At 47.5% G+C, this 17614-nt stretch overlaps 1 protein-coding gene across 3 annotated transcripts in view; it reads right to left on the reverse strand.

Annotated features, from left to right (window-relative positions):
- The window catches only part of MATR3 (matrin 3), a 97371-nt gene that overhangs the window by 34536 nt on the left and 45221 nt on the right, over nucleotides 1-17614 (reverse strand). For all 3 annotated transcript variants that reach the window (XM_069199314.1, XM_069199315.1, XM_069199316.1), the window contains 4 exons: nucleotides 11181-11312; nucleotides 4796-4839; nucleotides 4340-4706; nucleotides 4020-4215 (listed from right to left, as the gene is read on the reverse strand). In XM_069199314.1, the coding sequence (XP_069055415.1) occupies nucleotides 4020-4215; nucleotides 4340-4706; nucleotides 4796-4839; nucleotides 11181-11312 (739 nt within the window). The remainder of the gene's footprint in view (nucleotides 1-4019; nucleotides 4216-4339; nucleotides 4707-4795; nucleotides 4840-11180; nucleotides 11313-17614) is intronic.

Below are 17614 nucleotides of genomic sequence, written 5' to 3' on the forward strand. Positions count from 1 at the left end.
CCTCCGGCCCAAACTGCTGCTGCCTGTTAAAAGGCATATTCAGAACAACTTGTTGAATTTCCGGCTTGAATCCTGAGGTGCGTAGCCATGCGTGTCTCGTATGGTGACCGCTGTATTTACAGTCCTAGCAGCTGTGTCAGCTGCATCCACTGCTGACCGTATCCGATTGTTAGAGATACTCTAGCCTTCTTCCACCACTTGTTGTGCCCTCTTTTGGAACTCTTTGGGTAGGTGTTCTATGAAATGTTGCATTTCGCCCCAATGAGCTCTATCCTATCTAGCCAGCAAGGCCTGTGAATTGGCAATGCGCCATTGGTTGGCTGCCTGTGCCGCGACCCTTTTCCCCGCTGCGTCGAACTTGTGACTTTCCTTGTCCGGTGGTGGTGCATCTCCCGATGTGTGTGAGTTCGCTCTTTTGCGAGCTGCCCCTACTACCACGGAGTCCGGTGTTAACTGCTGCGTGATGTACACAGGGTCTGTTGGTGGCGGTTTGTACTTTTTCTCCACCCTTGGGGAAATGGCCCTGCCTTTCACAGGCTCCTGACACTTGCTTGGAGTGTTTCAGCATTCCCGGTAACATAGGGAGACTCTGGTACTGGCTATGTGTGGACGACAGTGTATTAAACAGAAAATCATCTTCTATTGGTTCTGCGTGCAGGGTGACATTGTGAAACGTGGCTGCTCTTGACACCACTTGTGTGTAGGCAGTACTGTCCTCAGGTGGTGACGGTCTCGCTGGATAACAGTCGGGACTGTTATCTGATACAGGCACATTACAAAGATCCCATGCGTCAGGATCATCCTGACTCATTCCTGTATGAGTTGGAGACTGCATCATTGGTGGTGTGGCTACCGGTGATGGTTGTGGTGAGCGTTGTGGTGATGGCGGTGGAGTTATTTTTTGCCACCTTTTCTTGTGGTTGCTTGTCTTTCTCTTGGAAGGCAAGTTTCCTTTTAATTCGGATTGGAGGGAGAGTACTGATTCTCCCTGTGTCCTTTTGAATGTAGAGCCTCCTTGAGTGTAATCTGGCTCCCCTGCCTCTAGCTCCTGTCCGAATCTGTGTCCTTGCATCTGTGAGGACAGGCCCTTTTCCTTGGTGTAGGAACTTGGTTTCAGTTCCAAAGCCGGATGTTTCGGTATCTAAACCTTTGACCGTCTTTTTGGGCTCCGAAGACACTTTTTTGCCTTTCGGTGTTCCGATCTCTCAGTGACGACTCATTTCGGTGTCGAGTCTGTTCTGTGCCGGTATCTCGACCGGAGTCAGATGACTGCGACACATGCGTGCCCTTTTTTGGTGCCATTGGCCGGTCACCTAATTTTTGGGTTAAGCCATGGCCTGTTGGCGGTGGCGTCCCCTGGGCTTTAGTGAATTTTCCTTGAGTTTTGGGCAGTGACTTCTTACTTGCGGTTCTCGGCGTCTGTTCGGGATCAACCTCGTCCGAGTCGGCGATGGAGAAGGTTTCTTCTTCTTCCAAGTGTTGTTGTCCTGCCAGCGCCATTTGTAGTCTTCTTGCTCTTCGGTCTCTTAGCGTTTTCCTCGACCGAAACGCTCGACAGGCCTCGCAGGTATCCTCTTTGTGTTCGGGAGATAAACACAAATTACAGACCAAATGCTGATCTGTGTAAGGATACTTGCTGTGACGTTCGAAGCAGAAGCGGAATGGGGTCCGTTCCATTAGCCTTAAAGACGCGCGAGGTTGGGCCAACCAGGCCCCGCCGGGGAATCGAAAACCCCGAAGGGCTACCAGAGCTCTTCAAAATTCGGTGTTGATCTGTTGTAACTAACCCAATACCGAACGCAAACAATACCGTCAAATTTTCCGAGATTTAACTAACTTTCCGAACCGAAACACGGAGCGAAGAGGAACATGTCCGAACCCGATGGCGGAAAGAACACAATCTAAGATGGATTCGACGCCCATGCGCAATGGAGCCGAAAGGGGAGGAGTCCCTCGATCTCATGACTCGAAAAAGACTTCTTTGAAAAAAAACAACTTGTAACACTCCGAGCCCAACACTAGATGGCGGGATGTGACCAGCATGCGTATCTGCAGCTACACATGCCATCGAACATATAATTACCCAGTGGTGACTGTCACAAAGAACTTACCAGGTATACCTAAATGACCCAAGGATAACTAGCACCAGAATAAAGGTCAGTGATGTAATAAGCAATAAGGAACAGATTGACAGAATGAAAAACTGATGGATTAAACGCAGATCTGTAATGGGGAGGGGGTTGAATGGTTGCTTTGTTTCACATTCCGTCCATCTGTTCTTTTTGCATTTGTCGTCATAAGTGGGAAGGGTATGCCCAGACGTAGGAACCGTCCTCCCTATGCCACCAGATTCAAGCTAGCCCGACTGATGAGCAGAGATACCCTGAAATGTGTCCGAGGATGCTGGTTGAAGGAGAACTTGGCCTGGCTGTGTTCAAATGGACTGTTCCCATGGGGCACAAGGTCAAGCTTGATTTGCATACGGCTGCATCCAAACTGGAATGGCATGGCAAGCAACAAAAAAACTGATCTATTAAACACAGATCTGTGACGGAGGGTGAATGTTTGGTTTGTTCCACATTCCATCCATGTGTTCTTGCATTAGCCTGTATAAATGTGACATGACTTCTGGATATCTAATTTCCCGTCCGATCTGGTGGCAAATGGGCCTAAGGGTAGGGGATGGCGTTCCCGAGGTTCGGCAGAAACCAGGGTTGCATATCAAAAGGCAGCAGAGGCTTTGAAGCCTCTGTCCTTGATATGTTAAATTTACTAGCCATCCTGCTGAAGGTGTGATCATCTTCCTCTAGGCAGGCATTATTCCTGGCCTCTGACAGCGTGGCTCTCACCAGCAAGGGAGGGTTGGTGGGGAGAATACAGAAACTAGTTTGTGGTTGCAGGACGGACTGTACAAGTCAGCCAGCACACTAAGTGACTAGTAAGGGTCCAGGGGGCACCTTTAAGGTGCCCTCTGGGTACATGTCTTCATCGATTTGATACTGTCATCAGTACATATTTAATAAGGTGAGGTGTTTGATATCAAACAGTATTTCCACTAAAGTCATCATGTAGCTGGGTAACATGTAATGCCTAGTGCCCAGTACTCAAAATGCCTTCCTGATCACTTGCAATATCTAGAAATGGAAATAGGCATTACAGGGACATATGCTCATGCATATGTGCTCTTGCATTTAATATAATGCGCCCTACCATAGAACTCTAGCCTGCTGTAGGGGTGACTTACATATAGTACATGCAGTGTTGGTGGGCGTTGCACACAGAGTGTTTTCGAAATGGTCTGCACCATTTCACACATCCTGCAATGGCAGTCTGCATGCAGTTTGTCTTTGGACCCACATGCTGCAGCCCATGGGACCCTCTTTTACCAGGGACTGAACGGGGGGGGGGAAATGGTGCTCAACTCTTTGCCAAACAGGTTACAATTGAACATCTGTCTTGTTTTAGGGAAAGACCACTGGGGCCTGGTTACCAGTGACCCAGTGCACTACCAATCAGTATCGTGAGCAAACGATGGTGACGACCATGTCAAAAAGTGACACTTTTCTACACGTCCTGATCACGGAACACCAAGTAGTTTCAAAAGCATGAGGTTAACAAATATTATGGAACAAAAGGTGAAATGTTAAAATAGCGGCAGGCAGTTTTTTAAAGTCTGAAGTCTCTATTGACTGCAGAGTAATATTCAAACAATTTGTTTCAATGCATTCTAACAAATAGTCAAACTGATTAAGGTTTTCCATGTTTTTAATCATTTTAAACTTACTGTACCAGGGTTCCCTGATTACAGGTTTGATTTTAGAGAAAATGTAGTAACCCAAACTTTTAAGCTCTTTAATGGGACAATACAGTAAAGGACACCTGAATAATCAGATTAACTATCTGCAAGTTGGACACTTTGCTGGCAACCGTGATTTCCAACATCATAGGAAAACTTCTGTAGTAGTAGCATAAATATTCCATATTAAAGAGAGGAAAAAAAAAAAAAAAAAAGAACTTACCAACAGGCTTATTTGGCTGATAAGGTCCTATTGAATCCTCTTCACTATCCTCTGTACCTGCACTCGTCTTTCCTGTTGCACTGGTAGCTTTCTGTCTTGCTGCTGTCTTTTTTGCTGATCTATGACCATCTGCTTCTTCTTCATCACCAACTTCATCCAGGGTAACATAATCATCAATGTTTCCTGGGAAGCTACGCTGAGTAAACAAACAGTTCTCCACAATTATTTTTCACTACACCAAAAATAATTGAAGGCATTAAAAACATTCACTTAAGACATGAGAAAAGTAATATAAAGTCAATACAGAAATTGACAAATACCTTTTTATTTTTTTTCTTTGCCCCTTGACCAGAGCCCTTCACATTTGATTCTTTGTTCAAAGCCTTTTCACTTTTATCTTTCACTGTTTCGTTGTCTGCATCTCCAGCATTAGCCTGTTCATCATCCCCAACCGAACTGCTACTGTCAAGTAAGGCTGCAGCCTCATCATCCAGGAGCTGCTCATCATCTGATTCAAGGAGTTCCTTTTCCGTTAGTTCCCCCTTCATATCACCCTCATCCGTTTTGTCGTTTGCTTGAGTGTCACTAGTTTTCCCTTCAGCACCGTCTGCTTTCTGTGTTCCATCCAATTTACTTGATTTTTTTTCATTGGATGTATCCTTCTCATCTGGCGAATGAGCTCTTTTCCTGCAGCAGGAACATTTTGATAAAGAATTTGGATTACAAGGATACTTGCATTCAAGATAAAACGTATTTACAAAAGCTAAAAGGTTTACCTTGGTTTCTCTTTTTCAGCTTGTTCAAGCCCTTTGTTTGGAATCTACAACAAAAAAGTAAACATTATTAATTTATTTTTTAATGGTCAAATATTAGAAGAAGCTAGACCAAAAGCTAGTTCACAAGATGGAATGATAGATCCATATTATGGAATGATACAGAACAGATTGTCAGAACTGTTTGACATTTTATTTATGAAACTCCATTTGAAATGAGAATTTAAAATGTAAGACCACCAAGGGATGGTATCGGTCTAAAAGTGGACTTGGGTTAATGACTAAGGTGAGAGACTGCTGCTCCATCAGTGAATGAAAACACCACAAAGGCTAATAACCGTCCCACAGCACTATATAAAAAACTCTGTCTAGTCCCAAAGCCAAACGGTTTGTCTAATGATTAAGACATTTATGTTTCAACAATTGGAATAGCACATGCAAGAACTAAATACTATGCAATCTGTTCCGAGACACTGCAAACTTTGAGTGAGCTTAAAGCCCGAATATATTGCTATCCACTGGTTGGTTTCATTTTCATTAATTTGCTTGGTTCTCATTCACCGACTTGTGGGCTTTCCCTCCTTGCATTTATCCCTCCCCTGGAGCACAGACTTATTGTGTCATTCAACTGATCACTTTTTAGGCACTACTTAATTTTAGTTTAAGCACTCCAAGAGTGTGCATGCATGTGACAGCTATCTACTTCATGTACACCAACTCTAATGTACTTCTCTTCCTCCTGTGTCGTTTTCTCGCCCATGTGCTTTTCTCCCTGCAACTTAAAGTTGAACCATTAAGTTAAGGAAATGCCTCCTTGGCATGGTTACCCCCTGACTTTTTGCCTTTGCTGATGCTATGTTTTGAATTGAAAGTGTGCTGAGGCCTGCTAACCAGGCCCCAGCACCAGTGTTCTTTCCCTAACCTGTACTTTTGTTTACACAATTGGCACACCCTGGCATCCAGGTAAGTCCCTTGTAACTGGTACCCCTGGTACCAAGGGCCCTGATGCCAGGGAAGGTCTCAAAGGGCTGTAACATATCTTATGCCACCCTGTGGACCCCTCACTCAGCAGACACACTGCTTGCCAGCTTGTGTGTGCTGGTGAGGACAAAACGAGCAAGTCGACATGGCACTCCCCTCAGGGTGCCATACCAACCTCACACTGCCTATGCAGTATAGATAAGTCACCCCTCTAGCAGGCCTTACAGCCCTAAGGCAGGGTGCACTATACCATAGGTGAGGGCACCAGTGCATGAGAACTGTGCCCCTACAGTGTCTAAGCCAAACCTTAGACATTGTAAGTGCAGGGTAGCCATAAGAGTATATGGTCTGGGAGTCTGTCATGCACGAACTCAACAGCACCATAATGGCTACACTGAAAACTGGGAAGTTTGGTATCAAACTTCTCAGCACAATAAATGCACACTGATGCCAGTGTACATTTTATTGTAAAATACACCCCAGAGGGCACCTTAGAGGTGCCCCTGAAACCTTAACCAACTACCCGTGTAGGCTGACTGGTTTTAACAGCCTGCCACACTCGAGACATGTTGCTGGCCACATCGGGAGAGTGCCTTTGTCACTCTGTGGCTAGTAACAAAGCCTGCACTGGGTGGAGATGCTAACACCTCCCCTGCAGGAACTGTAACAACTGGCGGTGAGCCTCAAAGGCTCACCCCCTTTGTTCCAGCACCACCGGGCATTCCAGCTAGTGGAGTTGCCCGCCCCCTCCGGCCACGGCCCCACTTTTGGTGGCAAGGCCTGAGGAGATAATGAGAAAAACAAGGAGTCACTGACCAGTCAGGACAGCCGCTAAGGCAACCTGAGCTGAAGTGACTCCGACTTTTAGGAATCCTCCATCTTGCAGATGGAGGATCCCCCCCAATAGGGATAGGAATGTGACCCCCCCCCCCCCCCTCCTCTTGGGAGGAGGCACAAAGAGGGTGAAGCCACCCTCAGGGCTAGTAGCCATTGGCTACTGCCCTCCCCGACCTAAACACACCCCTAAATTCTGTATTTAGGGGCTCCCCTGAACCTAGGAACTCAGATTCCTGCAACCTAAGAAGAGGACTGCTGAGCTGAAAAACCCTGCAGAGAAGACGGAGACACCAACTGTTTTGGCCCCAAGCTCTACTGGCCGGTCTTCCCCCCCCTTCGGAAGAAAACTGCTCCAGCGACGCTTTCCCCAGGACCAGTGACCTCTGAATCCTCAGAGGACTGCCCTGCTCTAAAAGGACCAATAAACTCCAGAGAACAGCGGCCCTGTTCACCAAAGACTGCAACTTTGTTTCCAAAGAAGCAACTTCTAAGCAACTGCGTTTCCCGCCAGAAGCATGAGACTTGCAACTCTGCACCCGATGCCCCCGGCTCGACTTGTGGAGAAACTTCAGGGAGGACTCTCCGGCGACTCCGAGACTGAGTAACCAAAGTTGTCCCCCCCGAACCCCCACAGCGACGCCTGCAGGGGGAATCCCGAGGCTCCCCCTGACTGCGACTGCCTGACTCCCAGATCCCGACGCTTGGAAAAGACCCTGCACCCGCATCCCCAGGACCTGAAAGATCGGAACTCCAGTGCAGGAGTGACCCCCAGGAGGCCCTCTCCCTTGCCCAGGTGGTGGCTACCCAGAGGAGCCTCCCCCTTGCCTGCATCGCTGAAGAGACCCCCTTGGTCTCCCATTGATTCCTATTGAAACCCGACGTGTGTTTGCACACTGCACCTGCCACCCCCCGTGCTGCTGAGGGTGTACTTTCTGTGCTAACTTGTGTGCCCCCCCCCCCCCCCCGGTGCCCTACAAAACCCCCCTGGTCTGCCCTCCGAAGACACGGGTACTTACCTGCTGGCAGACTGGAATCAGGGCAACCCTCCATTGAAGCCTATGCGTTTTGGGCACCACTTTGAACTCTGCACCTGACCGGCCCTGAGCTGCTGCTGTGTTAACTTTGGGGTTGCTCTGAACCCCCAACGGTGGGCTACCTTGGACCCAAACTTGAACCACGTAGGTGGTTTACTTACCTGCTAAAACTAACAATACTTTACCTCCCCCAGGAACTGTGAAAATTGCACTGTGTCCACTTTTAAAACAGCTATTTGTGTTTTATGTGAAAAGTATATATGCTACTGTCATTATTCAAAGTTCCTAAAGTACTTACTTGCAATACCTTTCAAATGAGATATTACATGTAGAATTTGAACCTGTGGTTCTTAAAATAAACTAAGAAAATATATTTTTCTATAACAAAACCTATTGGCTGGATTTGTCTCTGAGTGTGTGTTCCTCATTTATTGCCTGTGTATGTACAACAAATGCTTAACACTACTCCTTTGATAAGCCTACTGCTCGACCACACTACCACAAAATAGAGCATTAGTATTATCTCTATTTGCCACTATCTTACCTCTAAGGGGAACCCTTGGACTCTGTGCATGCTATTCCTTACTTTGAAATAGCACATACAGAGCCAACTTCCTACAGTTACCCTGTCCTTTTGCTTGCTATTAATGTGCTTAGACTGTCTTCACTGGGATCCTGCTAACCAGGACCATTGACGTGCGCTCCCCTCCAAATTTGGTTACCTATGACCTTTATGCGCTTCACAATTTGCATACTGGGGTCCCCTTATAAGTCCCTAGTATGTAGTACTTCGATACCCAGAGCATTTTGGACACCAGGGGTCCCTTATGGACTGCAGCATGTATTATGCCACCTATGGGAGCCCATGCAAAATGTCTGCAGACCTACCATTGCATCCTGCACAGAAAGTACACCCTCAGCAGCGCGGGGGCCGCCGGGTGCAGTGTGCAAACAAGCGTCTGGCTCTCTGTAGGTTTCAATGGGAGACCAAGGGGTCTCTTCAGCGGTGCAGGCAGGCGGGGGGGGGGGGGGGGGGGGGGGGGGCTCCTCGGGGTAGCCACCACCTAGGCAAGGGAGAGGGCCTCCTGGGGGTCACTCCTGCACTGAATTTCCGTTCCTTCAGGTGCTGGGGGCTGCGGGTGCAGGGTCTTTTCCAGCCGTCGGGACTTTAGGGTCAGGCAGTCGCGGTCAGGGGGGAGCCTCGGGATTCCCTCTGCAGGCGTCGCTGTGGGGGCTCAGGGGGGACAACTTTGGTTACTCACGGTCTCGGAGTCGCCGGAGGGTCCTCCCTGAGGTGTTGGTTCAAATCCACACAGAAAGTACACCCTCAGCAGCGCGGGGGCCGCCGGGTGCAGTGTGCAAACAAGCGTCGGGTTCTCTGTAGGTTTCAATGGGAGACCAAGGGGTCTCTTCAGCGGTGCAGGCAGGCAAGGGGGGGGGGGGGGGGGGGGGGGGGGGGTCCTCGGGGTAGCCACCACCTAGGCAAGGGAGAGGGCCTCCTGGGGGTCACTCCTGCACTGAAGTTCCGTTCCTTCAGGTTCTGGGGGCTGCGGGTGCAGGGTCTTTTCCAGCCGTCGGGACTTTAGGATCAGGCAGTCGCGGTCAGGGGGAGCCTCGGGATTCCCTCTGCAGACATCGCTGTGGGGGCTCAGGGGGGACAACTTTGGTTACTCACGGTCTCGGAGTCGCCCGAGGGTCCTCCCTGAGGTGTTGGTTCTCCACCAGTCGAGTTGGGGTCGCCGGGTGCAGTGTTGCAAGTCTCACGCTTCTGGCGGGGGTTTGCAGGGGTCTTTAAATCTGCTCCTCTGTAACAAAGTTGCAGTTCTTTTGGAGCAGTGCCGCTGTCCTCGGGAGTTTCTTGTAGCAGGGCAGTCCTCTGAGGATTCAGAGGTCGCTGGTCCTTTGGAAAGCGTCGCTGGAGCAGGTTTCTTTGGAAGGCAGGAGACAGGCCTGTAGGGCTGGGGCCAAAGCAGTTGGTGTCTTCTGTTCTTCTTCTGCAGGGGTTTTTCAGCTCAGCAGTCCTCTTCTTCTTGTAGTTTCAGGAATCTAAATTCTTAGGTTCAGGGAAGCCCTTAAATACTAAATTTAAGTGCGTGTTTAGGTCTGGGGGGTTAGTAGCCAATGGCTACTAGCCCGGAGGGTGGGTACACCCTCTTTGTGCCTCCTCCCAAGGGGAGGGGGGGTCACATTCCTATCCCTATTGGGGGAATCCTCCTTCTACAAGATAGAGAATTTCTAAAAGTCAGAGTCACCTCAGCTCAGGACACCTTAGGGGCTGTCCTGACTGGCCAGTGACTCCTTGTTTTTCTCATTATCTCTCCTGGACTTGCCGCCAAAAGTGGGGGCTGGGTCCAGGGGGCGGGCATCTCCACTAGCTGGAGTGCCCTGGGGCATTGTAACACGAAGCTTGAGCCTTTGAAGCTCACTGCTAGGTGTTACAGTTCCTGCAGGGGGGAGGTGTGAAGCACCTCCACCCAGAGCAGGCTTTGTTTCTGTCCTCCGAGAGCACAAAGGCTCTCACCGCATGGGGTCAGAAACTCGTCTCTCAGCAGCAGGCTGGCAGAGACCAGTCAGTCCTGCACTGAACAATTGGGTAAAATACAGGGGGTATCTCTAAGATGCCCTCTGTGTGCATTTTTTAATAAATCCAACACTGGGATCAGTGTGGGTTTATTATTCTGAGAAGTTTGATACCAAACTTCCCAGTTTTCAGTGTAGCCATTATGGAGCTGTGGAGTTCGTTTTTGACAGACTCCCAGCCCATATCCTCTTATGGCTACCCTGCACTTGTCTGAGGCTTGTCTGAGGTTTTGCTTAGACACTGTAGGGGCATAGTGCTCATGCACATATGCACTCACCTGTGGTATAGTGCACCCTGCCTTAGGGCTGTAAGGCCTGCTAGAGGGGTGACTTATCTATGCCACAGGCAGTGTGAGGTTGGCATGGCACCCTGAGGGGAGTGCCATGTCGACTTAGTCATTTTCTCCCCACCAGCACACACAAGCTGGCAAGCAGTGTGTCTGTGCTGAGTGAGGGGTCCCTAGGGTGGCATAAGACATGCTGCAGCCCTTAGAGACCTTCCCTGGCATCAGGGCCCTTGGTACCAGGGGTACCAGTTACAAGGGACTTACCTAGGTGCCAGGGTTGTGCCAATTGTGGAAACAATGGTACATTTTAGGTGAAAGAACACTGGTGCTGGGGCCTGGTTAGCAGGGTCCCAGCACACTTCTCAGTCAAGTCAGTATCAGTATCAGTCAAAAAGTGGGGGGTAACTGCAACAGGGAGCCATTTCTTTACAGTAACCATGCCAAAAAGAGGATACTTTCCTACATCCGGTATTTAAGCTACCAAATATGTTAGCCTCCATTAAAGTCCAAGGGTCTAAGGGCAGTGAGCACCTGGTAGGTGCAAGGCATCCAAAAATTAAGCTAAGATTTAAACTTGCTTAACAAATTTTTCCATGAAGCTTTGAACTTTCAACACTGTCTTGTGTAATGTTGCTTTTCATTTTAACAGTTCTGTTACAAATCACTTACCCGAAGCACAAGAGTCTTGTACTTTTCAGAAAGGTCCACTTTCACGCATCTGCCCTGAAACCAAAGGGGATTCTCTTCACAGTGCTCAACCATAGCAAGGGCATCTTCCCTTTTCTCCATTTCAATAAATGCCTGCAAGAAGTTTATTTGAAAATACAGGATTTAAAAAAATATTGAGCATGAAATTAACACTAACAGGTCGCAAATGTATATAACAGAGGAAAGCAACTCTCAAAGTATCCGAGAAGCTATTGTTTGCTGACAAAAAAATAAGGGCACGTAAAAAAGCCGACACAACTGTACAAGGTTTTGCAGCTTGAGGTGGAATAGCCCAGTTTGTGGCTATGGCATTGTCCAAGCACTTTGTAAATGATTTTGGCAAGGGTTGGGCAAGGAGTAGTGTATGTGACTAAGCAAGTGCACGACCTTTAGATGTAGTTCCATTTTGCCTCGCACTCAATGCCATTTTAAGACTGTTTTTCCAGTTATTGTGGTTGCCTGTATTCCCATTCTAACCTTCTGGTGGAGACCAGGTGAATTTGCATTTAACTATATTCTAACTCCAGCTGTTGCAGGGAAGTATTTAACAGATATTTAATGAATTTACCAAGTTATTATGCTCTGGGCCCCACTGGAACAACAGGAAAGGGGAGTGAGGGTTTGGCAGACAAAACCTACTGGACCTAAAGGCAGCTGTACATGTAGATCAGCATGGATTTATTCAGCATGTGAGACGTTTCTTCTACTGGGCCGATTTCCACTACATGCATATGTGATTTTATTTCCAGAGCTGACCTTCTGCCCAAGGAGCTTCCATTATTACAATGAACTCTTAAGGAAGCTATCATCCCACCCCTTGTTGACTCCATTACAGTTCTTGAAAGACCTCCACACCTCCTTTAAGACCAAATGATCCCAACCCTCTGAACTGACAACTGGCTGTTAAGTTTTGCTGAAGGGTTATTATTCAGGAACAATAAGGTACATACAAAAATGCAATCTTATCCACAGACTATTTGCCTTCCTGTAGGAGAACAATGTCTTACACAAAAATAAGGATAAGATGGTCTTTTTTGTGACATCTATAGCTTTCACGAATTTCATGATTCTAGGAATCAATTTGGGTAGTTGGATTAAAAGTGCAGGGTATTTATATGTCTGAAACAAGTATTGTAGATCTCACTCTGTGCAACAAGAGATGGAAACAGGTAATGAAAATGTCACTTACCCAGTGTACATCTGTTCGTGGCATCAGTCACAGTAGATTCGCATGTTCTGCAATAGCTCGCCATCTGGTGTTGGGCCGGAGTGTTACAAGTTGTTTTTCTTCGAAGAAGTCTTTCGAGTCACGGGACCGAGTGACTCCTCCTTTTGTGTCCATTGCGCATGGGCGTCGACTCTATCCTCGATTGTTTTTCCCCGCAGAGGGTGAGGTAGGAGTTGTATTGTAGTAATAGTGCCCATGCAATGGAGTGACTAAGTATGCACCTATTTAAGGTTGAGATGATACATATATAAATAATTGAAGGTAACTTCCAAACTGCTACAGGCTCCCGGGGAGGCGGGTGGGCACATGCGAATCTACTGCGACTGATGCCACGAACAGATGTACACTGGGTAAGTGACATTTTCAGTTCGATGGCATCTGTCGCTGTAGATACGCATGTTCTGCATAGACTAGTAAGCAGTTATTTCCCCAAAAGCGGTGGATCAGCCTGTAGGAGTGGAAGTAGTCTGAAATAATGTTCTTAATACGGCTTGACCTACTGTGGCTTGTTGTGCGGATAACACGTCTACACAGTAGTGCTTGGTGAATGTGTGAGGCGTAGACCATGTGGCTGCCTTACATATTTCTTGCATTGGGATGTTTCCTAGAAAGGCCATGGTAGCACCTTTCTTTCTGGTTGAGTGTGCCCTTGGTGTAATGGGCAGCTGTCGTTTAGCTTTAAGGTAGCAGATTTGGATGCATTTAACTATCCATCTGGCTATACCTTGTTTTGAAATTGGGTTTCCTGCATGGGGTTTTTGAAATGCAATAAGGAGTTGTTTAGTCTTTCTGATGTCTTTTGTTCTGTCAATGTAATACATCAATGCTCTTTTGACAACTAATGTATGTAGCGCCCTTTCAGCTACGGTATCTGGCTGTGGAAAGAACACTGGAAGTTCCACTGTTTGATTTAGATGGAACGGTGAAATAACCTTTGGCAAAAATTTAGGATTGGTCCTTAAGACGACTTTATTTTTGTGTAGTTGTATAAAAGGTTCCTGTATTGTAAACGCCTGAATCTCGCTTACTCTTCTTAGGGAAGTAATGGCGATGAGAAATGCCACCTTCCAGGTTAGGAACTGTATGTCGCAGGAGTGCATGGGTTCAAAAGGTGGACCCATAAGTCTAGTTAGGACAACATTTAGGTTCCATGAAGGAACAGGTAGGGTTCTTGGTGGTATAATTCTCCTAAGGCCCTCCATGAATGCTTTAATGACTGGTATCTTATATAGGGAAGTTGAATAGGTAGTCTGCAGGTATGCAGATATTGCTGCAAGGTGTATTTTAATGGAAGAGAAAGCCAGGTTAGATTTTTGTAAGTGAAGCAAGTAACCCACTACATGTTCTGGAGTTGTGTGTAATGGTTGTATTTGATTAATATGGCAGTAGCAAACAAACCTCTTCCATTTACTTGCATAACAGTGCCTGGTGGATGGCCTTCTGGCCTGTTTTATGACTTCCATACATTCTTGGGTAAGTTGTAAGTGCCCGAATTCTAGGATTTCAGGAGCCAGATTGCTAGATTCAGCGATGCTGGATCTGGGTGTCTGATCTTTTGGTTGTATTGTGTCAACAGATCTGGCCTGTTGGGCAATTTGATGCAGGGTACCACTGATAGGTCTAGCAGCGTTGTGTACCAGGGTTGCCTTGCCCAAGTTGGTGCTATCAATATGAGTTTGAGTTTGCTTTGACTGAGTTTGTTTACCAGGTAAGGAAGGAGAGGGAGAGGAGGAAAAGCGTAAGCAAATATCCCTGACCAGTTCATCCATAGGGCATTGCCTTGGGATTGTCTGTGTGGGTATCTGGATGCGAAGTTTTGGCATTTTGCGTTCTCCCTTGTCGCAAACAAGTCTATCTGAGGTGTTCCCCAGAGTTTGAAATAAGTGTTCAGAATTTGGGGGTGAATTTCCCATTCGTGGACCTGTTGATGATCTCGAGAGAGATTGTCTGCGAGTTGATTTTGGATCCCTGGTATAAACTGTGCTATTAGGCGAATTTGGTTGTGAATTGCCCAATGCCAAATTTTTTGTGCTAGCAGGCTTAACTGCGTGGAGTGCGTCCCCCCCTGCTTGTTTAGATAATACATTGTCGTCATGTTGTCTGTTTTGACGAGAATGTATTTGTGAACTATTATTGGTTGGAAGGCTTTTAGTGCTTGAAAAACTGCTAGAAGTTCTAGGTGATTGATATGCAGTTTTGTTTGATGTACGTTCCATTGTCCTTGTATGCTGTGTTGATCGAGGTGTGCTCCCCACCCTGTCATGGAAGCATCTGTTGTTATTACGTATTGTGGCACTGGGTCTTGGAAAGGCCGCCCCTTGTTTAAATTTATGTTGTTCCACCACAGAAGCGAGAGGTAAGTTTGGCGGTCTATTAACACCAGATCTAGAAGGTGACCCTGTGCTTGAGACCACTGTGATGCTAGGCATTGTTGTAAGGGCCTCATGTGCAGTCTTGCGTTTGGGACAATGGCTATGCATGAAGACATCATGCCTAGGAGTTGTAATACCATCTTTGCCTGTATCCTTTGTGTTGGATACATGCGTTGTATGATGGTGTTGAAATTTAGAATTCTTTGTGGACTTGGAGTGGCTACTCCCTTTGATGTGTCTATTATGGCTCCTAGGTATTGTTGTACCTTGCGCGGCAGAATGTTGGATTTTGTAAAGTTGACGGTGAACCCGAGTTTGAAGAGGGTTTGTATGATCTGATTTGTGTGATTTGAGCACTGTATGAACGAATGGGCTTTGATTAGCCAGTCGTCCAAATATGGGAACACATGTATTTGCTGCCTTCTTATGTGTGCAGCGACTACCGCTAGACATTTGGTAAAGACTCTTGGTGCGGTTGTTAATCCGAAAGGCAGTACCTTGAATTGGTAATGTATTCCTTTGAATACAAACCTTAGGTATTTCCTGTGCGATGGGTGTATTGGTATATGGAAATAAGCATCCTTGAGGTCTAAAGTTGCCATGTAGTCGTGTAGTTTTAGCAATGGCAATACTTCTTGTAGTGTGACCATGTGGAAGTGGTCTGATTTGATGAAAGTGTTCACTACTCTGAGGTCTAGGATTGGTCTCAGTGTTTTGTCCTTCTTTGGTATCAGAAAGTACAGTGAGTAAACTCCTGTGTTTATTTGTGTGTTTGGCACTAATTCGATTGCATTCTTTTGCAATAGTGCCTGCACTTCTATCTCCAGGAGATTGGAATGGTGTGTTGTTAGATTTTGTGCTTTTGGTGGTATGTTTGGAGGGAATTGTAGAAATTCTATGCAATAACCATGTTGGATAATTGCTAGAACCCAAGTGTCTGTAGTGACTTTCTGCCATGCTTTGTAATAATGACCTATTCTTCCCCCCACTGGTGTTGTGTGGAGGGGGTGAGTGACATGTGAGTCACTGTTTAGTAGTAGGGGTTTTGGGGCTCTGAAATCTTCCTCTATTTCTAGGGAATTGCCCTCCTCTATACTGTCCCCGAAAACCTCCTCTATACTGTCCCTGGTAACTGGACAGTGTTGCTTGTGAGGTGCTGGCTTGTGTGCTCTGACCCCGAAACCCCCCTCGAAAGGGCGTTTTACGGAATGTGCTGTAATTCCCTCTGCTCTGCGGGGAGTAGAGTGCGCCCATGGCTTTGGCAGTGTCCGTATCTTTTTTGAGTTTCTCAATCGCTGTGTCCACTTCTGGACCGAACAGTTCTTTTTCATTAAAAGGCATATTGAGAACTGCTTGTTGAATCTCTGGTTTAAATCCAGACGTTCGGAGCCATGCATGCCTTCTGATAGTTACAGATGTATTAATTGTCCGTGCAGCTGTATCTGCAGCGTCCATGGAGGAGCGGATCTGGTTGTTGGAGATGGCCTGTCCCTCCTCAACCACTTGTTTTGCCCTATTTTGTAAGTCCTTGGGCAGATGTTCAATGAGATGTTGCATCTCGTCCCAGTGGGCTCTGTCATAGCGCGCAAGTAGTGCCTGGGAGTTCGCGATGCGCCACTGGTTTGCAGCTTGTGCTGCGACTCTTTTACCAGCTGCATCGAACTTGCGGCTTTCTTTATCTGGGGGTGGTGCATCTCCAGATGTGTGAGAGTTGGCCCTTTTCCTAGCTGCTCCTACAACGACAGAGTCTGGTGGCAGCTGTGTAGTGATGAAAACCGGGTCCGTAGGAGGCGGCTTATACTTTTTTTCTACCCTTGGTGTGATTGCCCTACTTTTAACCGGCTCCTTAAAGATGTCTTTTGCGTGCCGGAGCATACCAGGGAGCATAGGCAGGCTTTGGTATGAGCTGTGGGTGGAGGAGAGTGTGTTGAATAAGAAATCATCCTCGACCTGTTCTGAGTGGAGGCTGACGTGGTGAAATTGTGCTGCTCTAGCCACCACTTGAGTACGCGGTGCTGTCTTCTGGTGGAGATGGCTTTGTAGGGTATGCCTCCGGACTGTTATCTGACACTGGGGCGTCATATAGGTCCCATGCGTCCTGATCTTGGTCACCCTGGCTCATGGTGGTGTGAGCTGGGGAGTGTGATGGAGTTTGTGCTGGTGAAACGTTAATCACGGGCGGAGGAGAGGGTGGTGGTGTAACTCTTTTCACCACTTTTGGTTGTGGTGTTTGTTCCGTCTGGAACTCCAACCTTCTCTTTCTCCTAATGGGGGGAAGGGTGCTTATTTTTCCTGTCCCCTGACGAATGAAGATACGCTTTTGCGTATGGTCTACATCAGTTGCTTGTAGCTCTTCCTCAAACCTATGCTTTTGCATTTGGGAGGTTAGCGAGTGCTCTTCTGTATAAGAGCCTGAAGCTGGGTCGCTTGCAGTCTGTTTCGGCATCGAAACTTTGTCTGCGTGTTTTTTTCGGCTCCGAGGTGACTTTTTTCCTTTTCGGGGCCGAAACCTCTCGGCGTCGATCTGTTTCGGTGCCGCTGTCTCGGCGTCGAGCCGTGTCCACACCGGCATCTCGGTGTCGAGGCTTGTCTCCAGCACTTTCTCAGTCCCGAGAAGGCTGCGTGCCGGTGTCTCGACCGGAGTCGGACGATCTCGGCACTGTTTGGGCCTTTTTCGGTGCCGACGGTCGGTCACCGATTTTATGGGTCGAGCCATGGCCTGGTGGCAGTGGCGTCCCCTGGGCCTCGTAAATGTTCCTTTGAGTGGATTTCGACGTCTTACTCACGGTTTGTGT

This window comes from Pleurodeles waltl, chromosome 7, assembly GCF_031143425.1.
Source record: "Pleurodeles waltl isolate 20211129_DDA chromosome 7, aPleWal1.hap1.20221129, whole genome shotgun sequence".
Lineage (NCBI taxonomy): Eukaryota > Metazoa > Chordata > Amphibia > Caudata > Salamandridae > Pleurodeles > Pleurodeles waltl.